The sequence below is a fragment of the Mustela erminea genome, chromosome 16 (genome assembly GCF_009829155.1).
Source record: "Mustela erminea isolate mMusErm1 chromosome 16, mMusErm1.Pri, whole genome shotgun sequence".
In the NCBI taxonomy this organism is placed as follows: Eukaryota; Metazoa; Chordata; class Mammalia; order Carnivora; family Mustelidae; genus Mustela; species Mustela erminea.
Window position 1 is genome coordinate 42259328 of NC_045629.1, and position 22095 is coordinate 42281422.

The window sequence follows — 22095 nt, forward strand, 5'->3', positions numbered from 1 at the left end:
TCTAAACAGATAATGAAGGATTAAGATTTAGATAACCTATATAAGAAGTATATTAAAATTAGATAACACTTTGGGGGTGCCTGGGTGGCTCAGTGAGTTAAAGCCTCTGCCTTTGGCTCAGGTCATGATCCCAGGGTCCTGTGATCGAGCCCTGCACCGGGCTCTCTGCTCCGCGGAGAGCCTACTTCCTCCTCTCTCAATGCCTGCCTTACTGCCTACTTATGACCTCTGTCCATCAAATAAATAAATAAAATCTTTTTAAAAAATTAGATAATACTTTGAAAACTTTACAACAGCAATAGTAGTATCCCCACAGTAAACTGAGAACATTTTATAATATGCAATATAATAATACAATGCTGACTAAGTTGAAGTGGGGGATCTTAAGGGCCAATGCAACCAACCAAGGGGAGTCTTATTTGTACAAACCAGTAATGGCTAATTCAAAGAAGTGTTTTTCTCAATCAGCTAACAATTAATAATGAATTCAATGTTCTAGGTTCAATGTTAACTGTTTTTGTGGTATTATTTAACTCTTCTGAAAACTGAGGTAATGTTATAATCGCTTTTGCAAATATGTCAGCTTAGACTTTGCTAGATCATGGCAACAGGAAGAGGAAAGAGGAATGTGATCCCAGACCTCTTTCTTCTCTGTTCAGTGTTGTCATGGCTGGTATTTTTCTATTCCATCCAGCTGTTCATATTTTCTATAGATTTAAATTATTTTAAGAGCATAATTATGATTCATTCTAAAAATAAGCAATAAAGTGATAAAATACTATAATATTATGGTCACCCTGAATCAACTAGATAAGAGTCAAACATGTTTGATGTTCATTAGTCCTTAGTTGCTTCTCTGACATTATCAATATGGATAAAATCACTCACTGGGGAAATTAAATAGCATTAAATGGCAATTGCTGAAAGAAACTTCGTTATTTAAAATCCTATGCTAAAATGACAAGGCAATCAAAGTTTGACAGGGCAAACTAATTAGTATGCCAGATTTGAAATGTAAAACACATCCATGGTTCTGATTCTAAAAAGTTTCATATCATTTTAATGGGCTTTTCATATAATTTTTCAAGCAAAATAACCAATGTTTAAAGTTAAGGTTTTTGTTTTTCACAAGTATACAAATCAAAATGATAAGTGAGCTTATTCAAAAGGACCTATGTTTGGATGTCAGAAACACTTCTGTACATACATTAAATCATAAATGAAGTCTAAGAAAAACTTTTTTCTCAAAAAAAAGATAAGCAAGTTCTGCATTGTTTATAAAAAGATACTAAGTAATTGTGTTATAAGGTAGATTTATCTGATACTAAGACAGTCATTTCCTCAAATTAAAATAACAAAAATTATAAAGGCAAATAAAGAGAATGTATATATATTAAAATGAATGGCTGCACATTTCTCAAATTCTAATTTATAGTTGCTCGTTATATTGTGCCACAAGAGGATTTTGCTACCCAATATCTTTCTTTAAAAAACCCCAAAACCAAAACACCACTTTGGAAGAGATAAAAGTGACTGACATAATGCCTTGGTGGAAAATTACAGATAATGCTCTCACTATAAAAGACAATCATCAGGTAACTAACTGTAAAATAAAGAAAGAAAATAACCCCTAACGTTTTTAGAAATATCATGTCATGGAGATAATTTAAAAGATGAATAAAATTTCATGTGAAATTAGAAGAAAATTTCAAAAGATTAATCATTTCTCTTTTAAACAAAAAGACAAACTTTTTTTTCATTAAAAACTGACACACAGCACTAACTGAGGGGATTGTGTTCTGAAAACATACCAGATCACACGGCAATACTTGATCAAAATCAGCAATTAAGAGTAAAACGAAGGCAGTATTTGGTGATCATAATAGCAAATTCTGGAAGACAACCAAATATATCATCTGGCAGTTCAACAGCTGTTACAGCCTGGTAGTAATACCTTGGCATTTGCTATAAGCTATAACTTAGAAAAATTGATTTTTCATCTGCCAGATAAAAACCAAAATCTCCTTTTAACATTTTAATATTTAAATAAAGTATATATACTATTCACTTTAATTTTATACCTTTGACAGTAGAACCATCAAGTTAATTTTTTTATTTATAGTTTGAGTCACCTCTAAATACTTGGCAAAAAAATTCACATGAGTAGTAATATAAATGTAATTTTTTTGAACTTCATTGTGCTAGCATATTGGATTATTATCTGCTAACATCATTCTCAGATTGCGCTTATCCCTCTTAAGCAGTTAAAACACTGGTTTTCTAAAAGAACAAGTTTGGGGACATCACTAGAATTTCATCATAGAGAGTACTGACAACAATAATAAAACAGAATAAAAGTATATATATTAATGATCTAAGTATATGTAATTATAACTAAAATTTCAATAACCATAAAATTAAATTTATTGAAAATAAAAGAAGTTTTTTTATTTGGGCCACATAAATCACTGAAATGTTTGAGCAATATATACAGTAGCTAGAGGAAAAAATAAGTTGCAACTTTAAGTATAACTGGTTTTCTTATGTGACATTGTGTTTTATTTTAAGACCTGGTAAAATCTCAGGATCAGAATGATGCTTCCCATTAAGTAAATTCTTTATAAGAACCTTCAATTCTGGCATTGACTTTGACTTTGAAATGTCATAAAACATTTAGCATTCAACATTTATGCAATCCAGTTTTAGAAAATGAAATGGCATGCATATATCAAATTTTAAAGTTACCAAATACAGGTACCTTTATCCCTATTGCTGTTTTCTTTGCTTCTGCTTTTAATTTGGTTGCTCGTAAAATAGGTTTGGTTTTTTTATAATCTTGTTTACCTAGAAAGAGATAATTTCAGGCAATGAGCTACGCTTAATATATAATTCAAGTTTAACAGCCAACTGAAATGTCAAGGAATGTTTAAATACAGTAAGCCTGGGACACAGAGTTGCAAAGGAGCTCCCAGTTTTGGAAACCATAAACGTTATCACCCTAAGGTCAACTTCTCCTCTCTTAATTTTTTGCAGGAAGATGTAACAGACATCTTCAATTTGGTGTGCAGTAAAAAGCTAATAAGTTATTTTAGAGAATATTCAGAGTAAAGGAAGTAAACCTTTTGGAAACATTTAGAAACAAATTGTGAAGTGAGTATACCTAAGATCCCATTAATAGGTAAGTTAACTTCATCTTCCTACATGAAGAATAAGAGCTCATTATAAATTTATTTTATTAGGGATATATAAAATAACAAAATAATCAATTTGAGGAATATCCTCAAGTTTTGTATAAGAAACTAAAAAAGATCTGTAAAAGCTTTCAGTCACTGAATTCATTAGAAAAATACATATTTAACTTTGTTTGCTCTTAATAGAGGACAGAATAAATACAGCCAAATAAAAGATGTAGGAAAGCTATATTTAAATATTAGTTCCAGTCTTCTCTACCACCTTTCACAGCCAAAGATGAAGAAAACTAAGTTAGTTAACATCAACAAATTTCCTTTTTTGTGTACCATTTGACAACTAATGAATAACAAACCTGAGTCTGTATATAACTAATGAATTACATAACCTGTGAAGAAAATAGATTTAAACAATACAAAAACAAAAACAAAACAAGAATAATAAAAACATTGACTAGAATAATATATTCTTTTGTTAACCAAAAGAACTTTTAACTAAGAACTGGGTCAATAGGTCTCAAATACAATACATCTCTCTGTGGGGGAGTTAGCATAAATCCACGTAATCTCTCTTATATTCTTATAGTTTGCCTTGTTTCTATCTTATTCCCTTTCCTTTATGATTGGCTCCTTTCCAGACTTATCCCTATATCTCCTTTATGTAAATAATACAACTTCTAACTTTAATTTCCACATCTTCCTTGCACTGAAATAAATCTGAACGCAGTTGATCTACACTGTAGTGTATCATAAAAAGTTAATGTGCAATAAAATAATTCTTTGCTAATGATTCAAAGTGCCTTTAAAATTCCATATAGATTTTTAGAGTTAGAAATGGCAGGGAGAAATGAGTCAAATGGATGGGAGTAATGAAGAGATGCTCTATTTGTGTTCATTAGACACATAAAAGTGCTTGTTTGGCTGAAGAGCTATGTGATTTTTTGTTGTTGTTGTTGCTTTTTTTTTTTAAAGAGTCAGTGTATGCTATTTCCTTAACTGCTATCACATAGCAGTCATTCTGGATCTATGAACATGTGGAAGCATAATAAATATTATTTGATGATAAGGTTTAATGATCCAGAAATGAACCAATTGTAAAAATGTACATCAAATGATCTAAATTTAAATTATGGAATGAATAAACTACAGAAAAATATTACTCTGACCCAGTTTAAATTAGCAACATTTAATTTTGCTGCAAAAGCCTTGACAAGTGTTCATTCTGATTTCACATCTCAACAGTCAAACTATTCATGTCATTATTCCTGCTGAGATATAAACAGGTCAGAACAATGAAAATGGTGACACATCAAATGCCTCACTCAGGGTTACAAAGCAAATTTCTAAGGAGAATCTAAAGAGAAATTGAAGATTATAGATCTGAGGCCAAAAAGTCATTTCTTGTTTCATCTTATATATGCCCTATAATAATCTCTGGGTGCAAGGGGGAAAATAAATGAAAAAAGGATCGTCTTAACCCAAATGTTTTACATACACATATGCACTATTCTGGATGATGTGTCTGTCATAAAACAGATTCAAATATACTTCAAAGAGTCAAGGTTAAAGTGAGAATTTATCACTCTACTTCACTTGCCATGTAACTTATTAGTTAAATAATGTGTTCCATTTCAATTCAACTTCAGTATCTCAGAGAATAATACCTCTAGATTCATATTAAAGTTGATATGAACATTTGAAACTGTATTTATAACAAATAGATGGTTTTAAAAAATTATTTACACCTGGTACTTCTCCAAATAGTGCATCTGTCAGTAGTTTAGCATTCTGCTTGCTAACTATGATATCCAAAAGTATATACTGAAAAACGAGGTTTCAGTCTACTGAGTGAAAACGTTTATAGGGGCATCTGTTAAGTTCTTTACAACTAAAACTAGATATTTCTACTATATCAAAGGGGTTTTCAACATTTAAATTTTGTATGGCTTCAAGAAGGATACCTATGCCTACACAATTGTAAAAATGTTAAATACAGAAGCCGCGACATTCTGAGTACTTAACTTAGAAAACCACATACATATATATATATGTACATTTATATATATTATATATGTATATATACATATACAAATACACATATATGTATATAAATACATATATAATAATCTAGATTTTATATGTAGATGGCTTTCTAGATGTAGTTGGGTCCGATTTTGGTTATATCGATAATGCAATAACCAAAGTAGCTGTTTGACAATTACTCATTACCTTTTATATGAGAAAAAACCTGGAGAACTTAAGCCTATGAAACTAATCTGGGGCCCCAATTATTTAGTTTCTCTGTTTAATGACACCATTCATCATATTTCTGTATTTTCATTTCCTATGGCATAGTTTAAGTAACAAAAACTTTTTTTCTCCTTCCCTAAGCTTCCTGATTGAGTGATTTATGCTTTCTCTTTCCAATATAATCCTCTAATACTAATTTTTTAATATTGTATTCTTAAATTATCACAATGAAATTGACTTTTTTTTTCTTTTGGTATACAGTTCTATGAGTTTTAATGTTCTTGTATCGATTCATGTAACTACTGCCATAATCAGGGTACAGAATAGTTCTATCTCAAAAACTCCCCATGCTATCCTTTTATATCCATGCCTCCTCCCCATCCATAATTCCTGGCAACCAGTGAGCTACCGTCCATTGCTATAGCTGTGTCTTTTCAGTAATATGGCAGTAATGTGACAATGGCTTCTCTGAATCAGCATAAGGCCTTTAAGTTTCACCCAAGTTGTATGACTCACCAATTCATTCTTCTCTATTGCTGATCAGTATTCCATTGTATGAAGGTATCAGAGTCTGTTTATCCATTCACTCACTGAAGTACATTTGGGTTATTTCTAGTACTTTGCAAGTACTACAAGAGCTACCTATAAACACAGGTGTATGGATTTTTATATGAACACAAGTTTTCAATTTATTAGAGTAGGACTGCTGAGTCATATGGTAAGTATATATTTAACTTTGCAAGAAACTGCCAAACCATTTTTCAGAGTGGCTATATCGTTTCATATTCCCACCAGCAATGGATCAGAGTTCTGGTAGTTTTGCATCAGACATGTATTAGTTTCTTCTACATTATCTAATTTTTAACATACAATTGTTTATATTATTACTTTATAATCCATTTTATATACATAGGGTCAACAGTAAGGTGCCCTGTTTCATTAATGATATCTTTGTTTTATTTTGTTTTTAACAGTGTAACTAAGTTTTTCAATTGTGTTGATCTTTCTAAATAAACTATTGGTTTTGTTATTTTTTTTTATTATTTTTCTCTTCTCTATGTATTTTCCACTTTAAACGTTATTATTTCCTTTCCTTCAGCTTTGGGTTTAGTTTGCTCTTTTCATATTCTAACTTGTCTAGACAGAAAGTTAGGTTATTGATTTGAAATATTTCTTCATTTCTACATTCTTCATAAATGTACTATTTAATAGGTCCAAAATGCCATCTAAGTACTCTTTAGCAGCACCTCATACATTAGCATGAAGAGGAAAAAAGTTAGACACAAAACATATATGTAGACTTATATTTATCTATGCAATTACCTTTACAAGTGTTAATTTTTTGAGTCTTTGTTGTTGTTGTTTATTTTTTCTTTATATGGATTTGAGTTATTGTCTTGTGTGTTTTCATTCCAACTTCAAGGACTTCCTTGTTTTCTTGTGGGGCAGGTGTGCTATTACAAATTACCTGGTTTTGTTTATCTGAAAACATGTTAATTTCTCCTTTTTTTTAAATTTTGGGTTTTTTTTTCATCTTTTTTAAGTTTTTTGTTTTTTATAAACGTATAACGTATTTTTATCCCCAGGGTACAGGTCTGTGAATCACCAGGTTTACACATTTCACAGCACTCACCATAGCACATACCCTCCCCAATGTCCATAACCCCAGCCCATCTCCCGCCCCCTCTACCCCCAGCAACCTCAGTTTGTTTTGTGAGATTAAGAGTCACTTACAGTTTGTCTCCCTCCCGATCCCATCTTGTTTCATTTATTCTTCTCCTACCCCCCAACCCCCGACATTGCATCTCCACTTCTTCATATCAGGGAGATCATATGATAGTTGTCTTTCTCCAATTGACTTATTTCACTAAGCATGATACCCTCTAGTTCCATCCACATCGTCGCAATAGGCAAGATTTCATTTCTTTTGATGGCTGCATAGTACTCCATTGTATATATATACCACTTCTTCCTTATCCATTCATCTGTTGATGGACATCTAGGTTCTTTCCATAGTTTGGCTATTGTAGACATTGCTGCTATAAACATTCGGGTGCACGTGCCCCTTCAGATCACTACGTTTGTATCTTTAGGGTAAATACCCAGTAGTGCAATTGCTGGGTCATAAGGTAGTTCTATTTTCAACATTTTGAGGAACCTCCATGCTGTTTTCCAGAGTGGTTGCACTAGCTCGCATTCCCACCAACAGTGTAGGAGGGTTCCCCTTTCTCCGCATCCTCGCCAGCATCTGTCATTTCCTGACTTGTTAACTTTAGCCATTCTGACTGGGTGATATCTCATTGTGGTTTTGATTTGTATTTCCCTGATGCCGAGTGATGCACTTTTTCATGTGTCTGTTGGCTATCTGGATGTCTTCTTTGCAGAAATGTCTGTTCATGTCCTCTGCCCATTTCTTGATTGGATTATTTGTTCTTTGGGTGTCGAATTTGCTAAGTTCTTTATAGATTTTGGACACTAGCCCTTTATTTGATATGTTGTTTGCAAATATCTTCTCCCATTCTGTAAGTTGTCTTTTGGTTTTGTTAACTGTTTCCTTTGCTGTGCAAAAGCTTTTGATCTTGATGAAATCCCAATAGTTCATTTTTGCCCTTGCTTCTCTTGCCTTTGGCGATGTTCCTAGGAAGACATTACTGCGGCTGAGGTCGAAGAGGTTGCTGCCTGTGTTCTCCTCAAGGATTTTGATGGATTCCTTTCTCACATTGAGGTCCTTCATCCATTTTGAGTCTATTTTCATGTGTGGTGTAAGGAAATGGTCCAATTTCATTTTTCTGCATGTGGCCGTCCAATTTTCCCAACACCATTTATTGAAAAGGCTGTCTTTTTTCCACTGGACATTCTTTCCTGCTTTGTCGAAGATTAGTTGACCATAGAGTTGAGGGTCTATTTCTGGGCTTTCTGTTCTGTTCCACTGATCTATGTGTCTGTTTTTGTGCCAGTACCATGCTGTCTTGATGATGACAGCTTTGTAATAGAGCTTGAAGTCCGGAATTATGATGCCACCAACTTTGGCTTTCTTTTTCAATATTCCTTTGGCTATTCAATGTCTTTTCTGGTTCCATGTAAATTTTAGGATTATTTGTTCCATTTCTTTGAAAAAAAATGGGTGGGATTTTGATAGGGATTGCATTAAATGTATAGATTGCTTTAGGTAGCATAGACATTTTCACATATTTGTTCTCGCCAATCCCGAATATGGAACATTTTTCCATTTCTTTGTGTCTTCTTCAATTTCTCTCATGAGTACTTTATAGTTTTCTGAGTTTAGATTCTTGGCCTCTTGGTTAGGTTTATTCCTAGGTATCTTAAGGTTTGGGGTGTAATTGTAAATGGGATTAACTCCTTAATTTCTCTTTCTTCTGTCTTCTTGTTGGTGTAGAGAAACACAACTGATTTCTGTGGCATTGATTTTATATCCTGACACTTTACTGAATTCCTGTACAAGTTCTAACAGTTTTGGAGTGGAGCTTTTTGGTTTTCTACATATAGGATCATATCATCTGCAAAGAGTGATAGTTTGATTCTTCTTTGCTGATTTGGATGCCTTTAATTTCTTTTTGTGTCTGATTGCTGAGGCTAGGACTTCTAGTACTATGTTGAATAGCAGTGGTGATAACGGACATCCCTGCCGTGTTCCTGACCTTGGCAGAAAAGCTTTCAGTTTTTCCCCAAGGAGAATGATATTGTGGTGGGTTTTTCATAGATGGCTTTGGTAATATGTGCCCTCTATCCCTACACCTTTGAAGAGTTTGATCAGGAAAGGGATGCTGTACTTTGTCAAATGCTTTTTCAGCATCTATGAGAGTATCATATGGTTCTTGTTCTTTCTTTTATTAATGTATTGTATCACGTTGATTGATTTGCGGACGTTGAAAACAACCTTGCAGCCCTGGAATAGAATCCCATTTGTTCGTGGTGAATAAATCCTTTTAAATGTACTGTTGGATCCTATTGGCCAGTATTTTAGAATTTTTGCATCTGTATTCATCAAGGATATTGGTCTGTAGTTATCTTTTTTGCTGGGATCCTTGTCTGTTTTTGGATCAAGGTCATCCTGATCTCATAAATGAGTTTGGAAGTTTTCCTATTATTTCTATTTTTTGGAATGTTTTTCAGGAGAATGGGAATTAGTTCTTCTTTAAATGTTTGGTAGAATTCCCCCAGGAAGCCATCTGGCCCTGGGCTTTTGTTTGTTTGGAGATTTTTGATGACTGTTTCAGATCTCCTTACTGGTTATGGGTCTGTTCAGGTTTTCTATTTCTTCCTGGTTCAGTTGTGGTAGTTTATATGTCTCTGGGAATGCATCCATTTCATCCAGATTGTCAAATTTGTTGGCATAGAGTTGCTCATAGTATGTTCTTATAATTGTTATTTCTTTGGTGTTAGTTGTGATCTCTCCTCTTTCATTCATGATTTTATTTATTTGGTTCTTTTCTCTTTTCTTTTTGATAAGTCTGGCCAGGGGTTTATCAATCTTATTAACTCTTTCAGAGAACCAGCTCCTAGTTTTGTTGATTTGTTCTACTGGTTTTTTTTTTGTTTCCATTTCATTGATTTCTGCTCTGATCTTTTTGATTTCTCTTCTCCTGCTGGGTTTAGGCTTTCCTTCTTGTTCTTTCTCCAGCTCCTTTAGGTGTAGGGTTAGGTTGTGTATTTGAGAACTTTCTTGTTTCTTGAGAAAGCCTTGTACCGCTATATGTTTTCCTCTCAGGATTTTCCCACAGATTTTGAACCGTTGTGTTTTCATTATCATTTGTTTCCATGAATTTTTTCAATTCTTCTTTAATTTCCTGGTGGACCCATTCATTCTTTAGAAGGATGCTGTTTAGTCTCTACGTACTTGGGTTTTTTCCAAATTTCCTCTTGTGATTGAGTTCTAGCTTCAGAGCATTGTGGTCTGAAAATATGCAGGGAATGATCCCAATCTTTTGATACTGGTTGAGACCTAATTTATGACACAGGATGTGATCTATTCTGGAGAATGCTCCATGTGCACTAAAGAAGAATGAGTATTCTGTTGCTTTGGGATGAAATGTTCTGAATATATCTGTGATGTCCATCTGGTCCAGTGTGTCATTTAAGGCCTTTATTTCCTTGTTGATCTTTTCCTTGGATGATCTGTCCATTTCAGTGAAGGGAGTGTTAAAGTCCCCTACAATTACTGTATTATTGTCAATGTGTTTCTTTGATTATGTTATTAATTGGTTTATATAGTTGGCTGCTCCCGTGTTAGGAGCATAAATATTTAAAATTGTTAGATCTTCTTGTTGGACAGACCCTTTGAGTATGGTATAGTGTCCTTCTTCATCTCTTATTATAGTCTTTGACTTAAAATCTAATTTATATGATATAAGGATTGCTACCCCAGCTTTCTTCTAATGTCCATTAGCATGGTAAATTCTTTTCCACCCCTCACTTTAAATCTGGAGGTGTCTTCAGGCTTAAAATGAGTTTCTTGTAGGCAACATATTGATGGGTTTTGTTTTTTTATCCATTCTAATACCCTGTGTCTTTTGATTGGGGCATTTAACCCATTAACATTCAGGTTAACTATTGAGAGATATGAATTTAGTGCCACTGTATTGCCTCTAAGGTGACTGTTACTGTATATTGTCTGTTCCTTTCTGATCTACTACTTTTAGGCTCTCTCTTTGCTTAGAGGATCCCTTTAAATATTGCCTGTAGAGCTGGTTTGGTGTTTGCAAATTCTTTCAGTTTTTGTTTGTCCTGGAAGCATTTTATCTCTCCTTCTATTTTCAATGATAGCCTAGCTGGATATAGTATTCTTGGCTGCATGTTTTTCCTCGTTTAGTGCTCTGAAAATATCATGCCAGCTCTTTCTGGCCTGCCAGGTCTCTGTGGATAAGTCCACTGCCAATCTAATATTTTTACCATTGTATGTTACAGACTTTTCTTCCCGGGCTGCTTTCAGGATTTTCTCTTTGTCGCTAAGACTTGTAAATTTTACTATTAGGTGACGGGGTGTGGACCTATTCTAGTTGATTTTGGGGGGGGGTCCTCTGCACCTCCTGGATTTTGATGCTTGTTCCCTTTGCCATATTAGGGAAATTCTCTCCAATAATTCTCTCCAATATACCTTCTGCTCCCCTCTCTCTTTCTTCTTCTTCTGGAATCCCAATTATTCTAATGTTTCATTTTATGGTGTCACTTATCTCTCGAATTCTCCCCTCGTGGTCCAGTAGCTGTTTGTCCCTCCTTTGCTCAGCTTCTTTATTCTCTGTCATTTGGTCTTCTATATCACTAATTCTTTCTTCCGCCTCATTAACCTAGCAGTAAGAGCCTCCATTTTTTATTGCACCTCATTAATAGCTTTTTTGATTTCAACTTGGTTAGATTTTAGTTCTTTTATTTTTCCAGAAAGGGCTTTTATCTCTCGAGACGGTTTCTCTAATATCTTTCATGCTTTTTATCAGCCTGGCTAGAACCTTGAGAATCGTCATTCTGAATTCTATATCTGACATAATACCAATGTCTGTATTGATTAGGTCCCTAGCCTTCGGTACTGCCTCTTGTTCTTTTTTTTGTGGTGAGTTTTTCCACCTTGTCATTTTGTCCAGATAAGAGTATATGAAGGAGCAAAAAAATACTGAAAGGTTGGCAAAGACCCCAGGAAAATGTGCTTTAACCAAATCAGAAGAGACCTCAAATCGTCGGAGGGAGAAAGGGGATAAAAAGAAGTTCAGGAAAAAAAAAATTTGAAAAAAGAAAATAAAGAAAAAAAAATATATATATATCAGATAAACTAGTTAAAGAACGTTAAAAAAGAAAAGGGGAAAGTTATAAAAAATTTAGCAGAAGAAAAAAAATAAAATTAAAAATAAAATTAAAAATAAAATTAAATTAACTGCAAGACTAAAGAATCATGGGGAGAAAGCCATGAGTTCTGTGCTTTGCTTTCTCCTCCACTAGAATTCTGCTGCTCTTCTTGGTAGGTGAACTTTGTCTTGGCTGGATTTCTTGTTGATCTTCTGGGGGATGGGCCTGTTGTAGTGATTCTCAAGTGTCTTTGCCCCAGGCAGAATTGCATCACCCTTACCAGGGACCAGGCTAAGTAATCTGCTCGGGTTCACTTTCAGGACTTTTTGTCCCCTGAACACTTTCCGTAGATTTCCGGAGGATGGGAATGCAAATGGCAGCCTCCCAGTCTCTGACCTGGAGGAGCCAAGAGCTTGGGGCCCCACTCAGCAGTGCACCCTCAGAGAAAAGAGCCCAATCACTCCCGTCTCCCTGGCCTCTGGCCACGCTCCAAGCTCACCCAGCCTGCGACTGGTTCAAGGTATCCAAGCTGAGAGCTCACTCCTCAGCTCTGTCTCTGTCTCTGTAGCTGGTCTAATACCTGTGAGCTCTGCGACACTCAGACACCTCCAATCTTTCTGTGACCCTGCAGGACCTAGGGCCACGCTGGCCACACGTGGGCTTCAATCTGGTTTAGCCTCTGGAGTGATGTCCCTCAGTGGAGCAGACTTTTAAAAGTCCTGATTTTGTGCTCCATTGCTCTGCTGCTTGCCGGGAGCCAGCCCCTCCCCCCGTGGAAAACTTCCCTCGCTTTGGATTCACTTCTCTGCCAGTCCTACCTTTCAGAAAGTGGTTGATTTTCTGTTTTTAGAATTGCTGTTTTTCTCTTTGATCTCCCGTTGGATTTGTAGGTGTTTGCAATGGTTTGATAAGCTATCTAGCTGATCTCCTGCTACCTGGTGTAGTCTCAGCCTGCTACTTCTCCCAATTTCTCCTTTTTTAAAGGACAATTGTGCTGGATATAGATCTCTTGGCTGACTGTCTATTGCTTTTAGCATATCATATGTAACCTATTACTTTTCTCTTGCTGCTTTCAACAATCATTTTTTATGTTTGACTTTCAACAGTTTGACTATAATGTAGACCAGTGTGTATCTCTTTGAGTTTATCCTGCTTGAAATTTATTGAGGTTCTTGGATTAAAAAAATCAAAGTGTTTCATCAAATTAGGGAAGTTTTCAGATATGATTTTTTTCAAATACCCTTTCTGACCCACTCTCTTCCTCCTCTTATTCTGGAACTATCATTGTACATAGTTGGTATGATGGATGGTATCCTATAGGTCTTTGTGTCTCTGCTCATTTTTTGTCATTCTTCATTTATTCTTTTTTCTTCATGTTCCTCAAAAAGTATAATCTCAATTAACCTCTTCATGTTCTCTGATTCTTCTGTCAGTTCACATCTGCTGTGAGGTCCCTCTAGTGAAATTTTTATAATTATTGTACTTTTCAACTCCAGAATTTCTATTTGCTTTTTTAAATATAAATAATTTACATTTATATAATAAGGTGATTTATTTGATGAGGCATCATTCTTCATTTCAATTCTTTAAACATGGTTTTAGTTTTTAAACATATTTTAAAAGGCTGACTTAAAGTCTCTGTTCAATAAGTCCAAGATATTACCTTTTTTAAAGACAAGTTTCACTATTCTTTTTCTGTGTATACAACACACTTTGCTGATTCTTTATGCATTTTATAATTCTTGTAAAAACTGGACATATCAAGTAATGTAATGTGGCAACCCTGCAAATCATATCTCCCCTATGATGTTGTTGCTACTATTTGTTTTTCTTTTGTTGGTTTTATTGTTTGTTTTTTAATGACTTTTATGGTCTAATTCTGTAAACTCTGTATGTTTGTCATGTGCAGCCACTTAGCTTAATGTTCACCGAAAGACTGGACAAATATTTTCCTAAATGCTCTGAACCAGTATCTTCCAGCTTTGCTGAGGAGCTGAGTGTGGTGGGGCAGGTGTGTGTATGTATGCGTGTATGTGTGTGTGTGTGTGTATTTGGTATATATTTTCCATACTCTGACAGTAGTTTATAGTCCTGCCTTAGACTTCACTTCCTGCTAGCTTCTTCAAGGTCAGCAAGAGGTGAGAAATTTTAAAGCCTTTTCAGGTCTTCATTGGACATGGCATAGCTCTCCATAGGCTTGTGACTTTCTAGATTCCCAGAAATCTATGTTCGAGATTTTTATAGACCCTATGGAAATCTCATTGCCCAGTTTTTTAATATTTTTAGGAGAACCTCCTACTAGTCCCAACTAGTAATGCTACTTCAAGTGGTTGTGATGTTAAAAACTTGCCACTGCTGGGGTCAAATTCTGGGAGAGGGCCCTTCACACAGAGTGAGCTCTAAGTCTAAGTCTAGTCAAATAAGGACAAGTTTTGAAAATGAGGCTTGTCAGGGAGTTACCAGACAGGTCAGATAGGGACAATTCTCTGAGGATAGAGTGTGGCATATTTCCAAACTCATTCTGCCTTCTCCATTATTTGCAGGATGATGCTTTTCACAACTACTATAGTTGCAAGGATGAGCAGAGAAAGATGGAAGTAAGACCAGTTAAAACCCAAAAAAGTCTAATGTTCTAATTGAAATTCAGTTTTTCTCAAGTAAACACTCCTTGGACTGATGTTAAGAGGTCTGTTAATTTCCAGATTTCTGAAAAAGTTGATTTTGACTTTTTTTGGTCATTTTTCTTATTGCTTTTATAGACGAGCAGATTTTGAGATCCTTCCTTTTTATTCAAGAAGTATGTCTCTATCCCTTTACTTTTAATGTCATTATATTTAAAGTTTATTTCTTTTATACAGCATATATTTGGGTTATTTTATAAAATTTCAACCTGAAAATCTATTGTCTTTTAATTGGTATGTTTAGACTATTAACACTTAATGAAACTATTAATACATTTTTATTTAGGTCTATTATTTTATTATTGTTTTCTTTTGCTCCCTTTGATTTGTTCCTGTTTCACTTTTCCTGTCATTTTTTGAATTGTTTAAACATTTCTTAGTATTTGATTTAAGTTATTATGATTTTGATATATTTTAGTATGTTTTAAAAAATGTCCTAGAATTATAAAATGTACATTTAACTCTTCAGGTTCTAATTCAAATCAATATTTTGTTCAATTCCCTATTTTTAAACATAATCTACATTATTTTCAAAATACACATTTCAATAAATTTCATATTCCAGTTGATGGAAATAAGTAGTATAGTGCTTTGTTGAGCTGGTTCCACTAGTTTCTATCTTTTGACTTTTCTGTGCTTATATTTGAACTTCTTGGACATATGTCATAGGTTTGGAAAGTTGATATATACAGTGGACTTCTACTAATTCAAACCTTTAAATGTCTTCAAGGAAAGATTTATAAAAGTGAATAGAGGGGAACCTGGGTGGCTCAGTGGGTTAAGCCTCTGTCTTCAGCTCAGGTCATGATTCCAGGATCCTGGGATCAAGACCCGCATCAGCTCTCTGCTCAGCAGGAAGCCTGCTTCTCCCTCTCTCTCTGCCTGCCTCTTTGCCTACTTATGATCTCTGACTGTCAAATAAATAAATAAAATCTTAAAAAAAAAAATGAGTAAAGGGCTGTAGCACATGCTTGGTTTCCTTAAAAATGCCAGGCAAGACATTGTTGTCTGTATTGGATGTATGTTCTTATTATAGCTTAACAGTTTTGCAATAAAATGTGAAAGACACATGCATAGTTAGAAGGATTATTATGCTCTTGTTACTGAAACATTAGATTTATGATAAAATGACAATTTATCCTTAAATAATATCTGTGATTTAGTCATGAAATAAAATTTCCTACTACTCTTCTCTCCAGTTTTGTGACTAGTTTAAATTGAATAGTATCCTGAAGTTGCTAGATCTGTGCTATTAAAAAGTTACATTATTATTTTTAACTATTCATGTTAATAGAATTTTTTGATATTGTGAAACCAAAACAAAATATAGAAATACATGTAATGTTCAGGATGATACATGATGACAAATGCCATTCTTAATCCCCAATCTCAATGACCATCATCAAAACAGTCATAACATTCTCTTTAATTCTCTCTAAAATAACTACATATTATAATTTAAACTTGTGAGATATATTTATACTAGCAAAATGCTATTTTTATATGTTTAAAGTTGTAAAATTAATATTCTAGTAGAAAATTCTATAATATGGGAAACTGCTTTTATGGCCTAGTATGAATACAGATTCTATTATCCATTATTTATGGTTCTTAATAAGTAAAACTCATTTAAATAATTGCATCTTTAAGATTACTGGGGCGCCTGGGTGGCTCAGTGGGTTAAGTAAGCCGCTGCCTTCGGCTCAGGTCATGATCTCAGGGTCCTGGGATCGAGTCCCACATCGGGCTCTCTGCTCAGCAGGGAGCCTGCTTCCCTCTCTCTGCCTGCCTCTCCAACTACTTGTGATTTCTCTCTCTGTCAAATAAATAAATAAAATCTTTAAAAAAAAAAAAAAAAGATTACCAATCCAAACAAAATATTTTTCTAAAAATCATGACATTGAGTTGAAATTCCTTCAAATCAACCTGAATTCTTAAAAAAAGAGAGTATGTCATTATGAATTTTTCATTACAAAACTCCTTTTGCATATAAAATTCTAGATCATTCTTAGAGAGAAAGTGAAAAAGATCTCCCCAAATATAATAATGATACAGCTAAATAATACACTTAGAACAATAAAATAAATTTGTTTTTATATGAATGCCTGGATTTACATGAACTTACATATAAGGCAAAAATACAGTTAGGATGTGTGACCCTTAGTATTTATTCCATAACGGATTCTAGCTTTCTTTTTTATTTCCCAAAATGAATCAAGATTTAATGCTGAAAAATGTATATTTCATAATTAAGAAATATTAAAGCTTGCATTTTCACATAGGAAAATTTGTCATAAGATTGCTCTTTGAACTAATATTAACACTGATTCTCAAATTATTAGTATATGCATATGGTTAATGAGTAGATGGTGAGATCTCTGAAGTAAGGTTATTTTGGCTAGCAAGTAAAAAAATATTAACTACTGTTCATCAGGAAAAAAAAGAAAAATATATGAAAAAATATATATAACAGCTTACTATTTTCACCTGCATCCAAAATTTTAATTACATGAGTCATTATTTTTTAAGGTTAGTAGATAGAATTGCCAGAACCTCTGAGAATAGTGTGACATTAGAACATAACACTGACTATTAGTTTTCCTAGTTAACTTTATACCTAATTAAGCATAACTGAAAATGTTCCCTTATGGTCATAAGTATTTTTATAGTCTGGTTTCTAAACAACTCATTCATTTATTCATTCATTCACTCATTAAAAATTATTTACTGTGGGATGCCTGGCTGGCTCAGTCAGTAGAGCAAATGACTCTTGATATCAGGGTTGTAAGTTCAAGTCTTACACTGGGTGTGGAGATTACTTTAAATCTTTTTAAAAATTATTTATTGAGCACTTACCATGTAACAAACAATGTTCAAGGTACTAAATATATACAGCAGTGTGAGCAAAACAGACCAATTGCCTATTATCCTTGTTAAAAGATAAATAATAAGGAAAAAAAATTCAGTTTTCTAGGTGATAAAAAGCACTAAAAAGAAAAAAAGAGCTGGTGAGGGGCAGAAAATAAAAGGGCGAGAAGTACTATTTCAGATAGAGTGGTCCAGGGAGGCCTCCTTGATAATGCCACTCGACATTATTACTTGATTGCAGTTGACCAGATACTTAAATGAGTTTAGGGAGGAAGTCATGTGTATATCTTGCAGAAGCATTTCCAAATACTGGGAATATCAAAGTTCAAAGACTTGGGAAACAAGAACCTGTAGAGGGTCAAAATGTCACTGAAGTCTCTCAAGTCAGAAAAAGAGCTTTATAGGTAATAAAATAAAAGTCTGAGAGTGAGGTTAGCATCACAGCAGCAAGAGCTGCTCCTTTTTCCCCTGCCCTTTCATTTGCAACTAATCAGACAGCCATAACCAAAGAAAAGCCCCTCTGCAGCACATACCAAGGCACTCAAGAGACCCATTTATTCATGCACCCAAAAGTGGGTGGATTGGATACCAGAGGGGTTAGTGGAGCAAGGGGAGTTGCACCAGAGGTGGTAGCTACAGAGAAGACTGCTGCAGGTCTGGTTATGGAACAGCACAATCCTTCTGGCAAAGGAGGTGGAGGGTGAAGGTAGTAAGTGAGGTGTGCCCAGTTTCGTGTTCTGCAGCTGGGGAATCAGTTGCTTTCGCTTAGTAGAGAAGTAGCAGACAAAGAGAACTGAAGGGAAATGTTTCCTGCTGTCTGCCTCAGGGATCTGGCAATAGAATCACCCATATTCCTCTGGGACTACTTCCCCCACAATCATGGAACCCTCAGTAGAGCTGTGCACACATCCACAAACCCAAGAGCTAAATACAGACCTACACCCAGTCTGCCATCATTTTTTTTTTTTTTTTAAATGCCTGGACTCCCACACTTAGCGCCTATCAGCTCTGATAAGAAAAACCAAAAGATTATGTTATATCACCACCTTCTGGAAGGCAAAAGGAAGACTCCTAATTACCAACATGTTGATCTATTAAAATCACATTAAACAAAATCTTAACTAAATAAGAAAGATGTACATTACTTTTAATGTGGTGCCAGAAACAATTTTCACCAAAAATGAGAAATCAAAAAAAAAAAAAAAAGAGAGAGAGAGAGAGAGAAATCATGATAACATACTTAAATACTAAAAGAAAATGACAATTTCCCAGCAACTGAACTCAAAGACATGAAATATTGCAATCTAATGGATAAAAGAATTCAAAATAGTTGTTATGAAGACATTCAATGAGCTTTAAGAAAACTCAGAAAGACCATAAAAAGATCTCAGGAATAAAATTAACAAACAAAATGAGTACTTTACCAAAAGTATTGACATTCTAAATAAGAACCAAACAGAAATTCTGCAGGTAAAGAACTCAATAAATGTGATAATGCAATAAAATGCATTGGAAGTAGAGCAGATCAGATGAAAGAGAGAATTCACAAGCTAGAAGATAGGCATCTAGAAATAATTCAGGTAGAAGATGAAAAACAACAAAGACTTTTTAAAAATGATGAAATTCTACAGGAGTTATCAGACTCCATTAGAAAAGCCAATGTAGGGGCACCTGGGTGGCTCAGTGGTTTAAGCCTCTGCCTTCAGCTCAGGTCATGATCTCAGGGTCCTGGGATAGAGCCCCACATGGGGCTCTCTGCTCAGCAGGGAGCCTGCTTCCCCATCTCTCTGCCTACCACTCTGCCTACTTGTGATCTTTGTCTGTCAAATAAAAATAAAAAAGAAAAGAAAAGCCAATGTAAGTGATGCCTGGGTGGCTCAGTTTGTTAAGCCACTGCCTTTGGGTCATGATCCCAGGATTCTGGGATCAAGTCCCACATGGGGCTCCTTGCTCAGCAGGGAGCCTGCTTCTCTCTCTGCCTCTGCCTGCTTGTGCACTCTCTCTTTCTCTTTCTCTCTCTCTGACAAATAAATAAATAAATAAATAAAATCTTAAAAAAAAAAAAAAAGCCAAAGTAAAAATAATGGAATAATGGATATTCCAGAAGGAAAGGAGGGGGGAAAGAGGACAGAGAGTTTAATTAAATAAGTAATAGCTGACAACTTCCCAAATCCAGGGAAGGAACTGGATATAATTCCATGAATCTTACTGAACACCTTATTACTCAATGCAAAAACAAAACAAAACAAAATGAAACAAAACAAAACAAAAACAAAAAAACTCCAAGACACATTTTATTAAAACTGTTAAAAATCAATGATAAAGAATTTTAATGACAGGGGAAAAAAAGACAGTAACCCATAAAGGAATGCCTGTTAGATTATGAGTGGATTTCTCAGCAAAAACTCTACAGGTCAGGAGAGAGTGAAATACTGAAATACTGAAAGGTAAAAACTGCCACCCAAGAATACCCTCTCTGACAAAGTTATCCTTCATATATAAAGGAGAAATAAAGGCTTTCTCAGACAATTAAAGCTGAAGAAGTTCATTGCCACTAGACATGCCATATAAGAACTGTTGAAATAATCACTTCAAGCTAAGAAAAAAGGACAAAAGTACACAAAACTCTGATTAAGGTGATAAGAAGTCAGTCAAAATTAAAATTAGAATCTTTTTATAGAATAGGTACACCTGGGTGACTCAGTTCATTGAGTGTGCCAACTCTTGATTTCAGCTCAGGTCATGATCTCAGGGTCCTGGGATCAGTTTTGCACTGGGGAATCCATAATCAGCAGGGAGTCTACCTGAGGATTTTCTCTCTTCCTCTGCTCCTCCCCCTGCTCAAGTTTTCTCTCTCTCAGTCTCTGTCTCTGTCAAATATATGTCTTTTTTTTTTAAAGATTTTATTTATTTATTTGACAGAGAGAGATTACAAGTAGGCAGAGAGGCAGGCAGAGAGAGAAAGAGGAGGAAGCAGGCTCCCCGCTGAGCAGAGAGCCCGATGCGGGACTTGATCCCAGGACCCTGGGATCACGACCTGAGCCGAAGGCAGCGGCTTAACCCACTGAGCCACCGAGGCGCCCCAAAATATATGTCTTTTTTAAAAAAAGAATCTCTTTTAGAATAGCATGTTAAACTCCTAATTATAATATAAAGGTAAAAGGAAGTGAATATTAAAAATATAGCTACTACAACTTGGTAAGAACGTCACAGTGTAAAAAAAGATCTTTTGTGTCATCAGAAATATAAAAGAGGAAGAATAAAATGACAGAATAAGCAAATGAAGATAAGTTGTTATCAGCAGAAAAAATGTTATTTTATTCATCATTTATTTATATCATCATTTTTTATTTCATCATTTTTTTAATCATTTTATTATTTTAAACCTTGTGGTAACCACAAAGCAAAAATTTAGAGAGACAGGAAACAAAGACAGGGAAGACAAAGCAAATCAGCACAGAAAACTAACTTAAAAAAATAGAAAAAGAAGATAAAATAAACAATGGAAAGACAAAATAACCACAAGACAAAAAATAAAATGACAGTAGCAAATCCTTATCTAGAAATAACCACTCTAAATGTAAAGGGATTGAACTCACAAATTAAAAGCAGGGTGGCCTTAGAGGTTTAAAACACACACACACACACACACACACACACACACACACACAAGTCCCAACTATATGCTACCTACAGAATACTCATCCCAGCTCTAAAAACACACATAGGTTCAAAGTGAAAGGGTGGAAGATGATATGCCAAGCAAATAGAAACCTAAAGAAAGTAGGTGTGACCATACTTATATCAGACAAAGTACACTTCAAGAAAAACAAATGTAGGGGCTCCTGGGTGGCTCAGTGGGTTAAGCCTCTGCCTTTAGCTTAGGTCATGATCCCAGGTCCTGGGATCGAGCCCCGCATCAGGCTCTCTGCTCAGCAGGGAACCTGCTTCCTCCTCTCTCTCTGCCTGCCTCTCTGCCTACTTGTGATCCTTGTCTGTCAAATAAATAAAATCTTTTTTTAAAAAAAAGAAAAACAAATACAGTAAGACACAAAGAAGATCATTATATGATGATAAAGAGATCAGTACCTCAAGAAGATGTAATAGCTAAATGTATATGCTCCCAACATCTGAGCACCAAGATATAATATTAAGTAAATAATAACAGATCTTAAATGAGAAATAGATGATAATATAACAATTGCAGGGGACTTCAATACCCCATTATATAGCAATGGGTAAATCACGCAGACAGAAAATCAACAAAGAAACTTTGCAATGAAGCACACTTTACAACAAGTGGACTTAAAAGG

The 22095-nt window shown here is 34.7% G+C and overlaps 1 protein-coding gene and 1 long non-coding RNA gene across 13 annotated transcripts in view; one reads left to right on the forward strand and one right to left on the reverse strand.

Moving 5' to 3' along the window:
- LOC116575114 overlaps positions 1 to 22095 on the forward strand; it is a 75374-nt gene that overhangs the window by 18846 nt on the left and 34433 nt on the right. The gene's annotated exons all lie outside the window — the stretch shown is intronic.
- Positions 1 to 22095, reverse strand: part of TRIQK (triple QxxK/R motif containing) — a 102164-nt gene that overhangs the window by 4069 nt on the left and 76000 nt on the right. For all 12 annotated transcript variants that reach the window (XM_032316245.1, XM_032316244.1, XM_032316238.1 and 9 more), the window contains one exon: positions 2759 to 2844. In XM_032316245.1, the coding sequence (XP_032172136.1) occupies positions 2759 to 2844 (86 nt within the window). The remainder of the gene's footprint in view (positions 1 to 2758; positions 2845 to 22095) is intronic.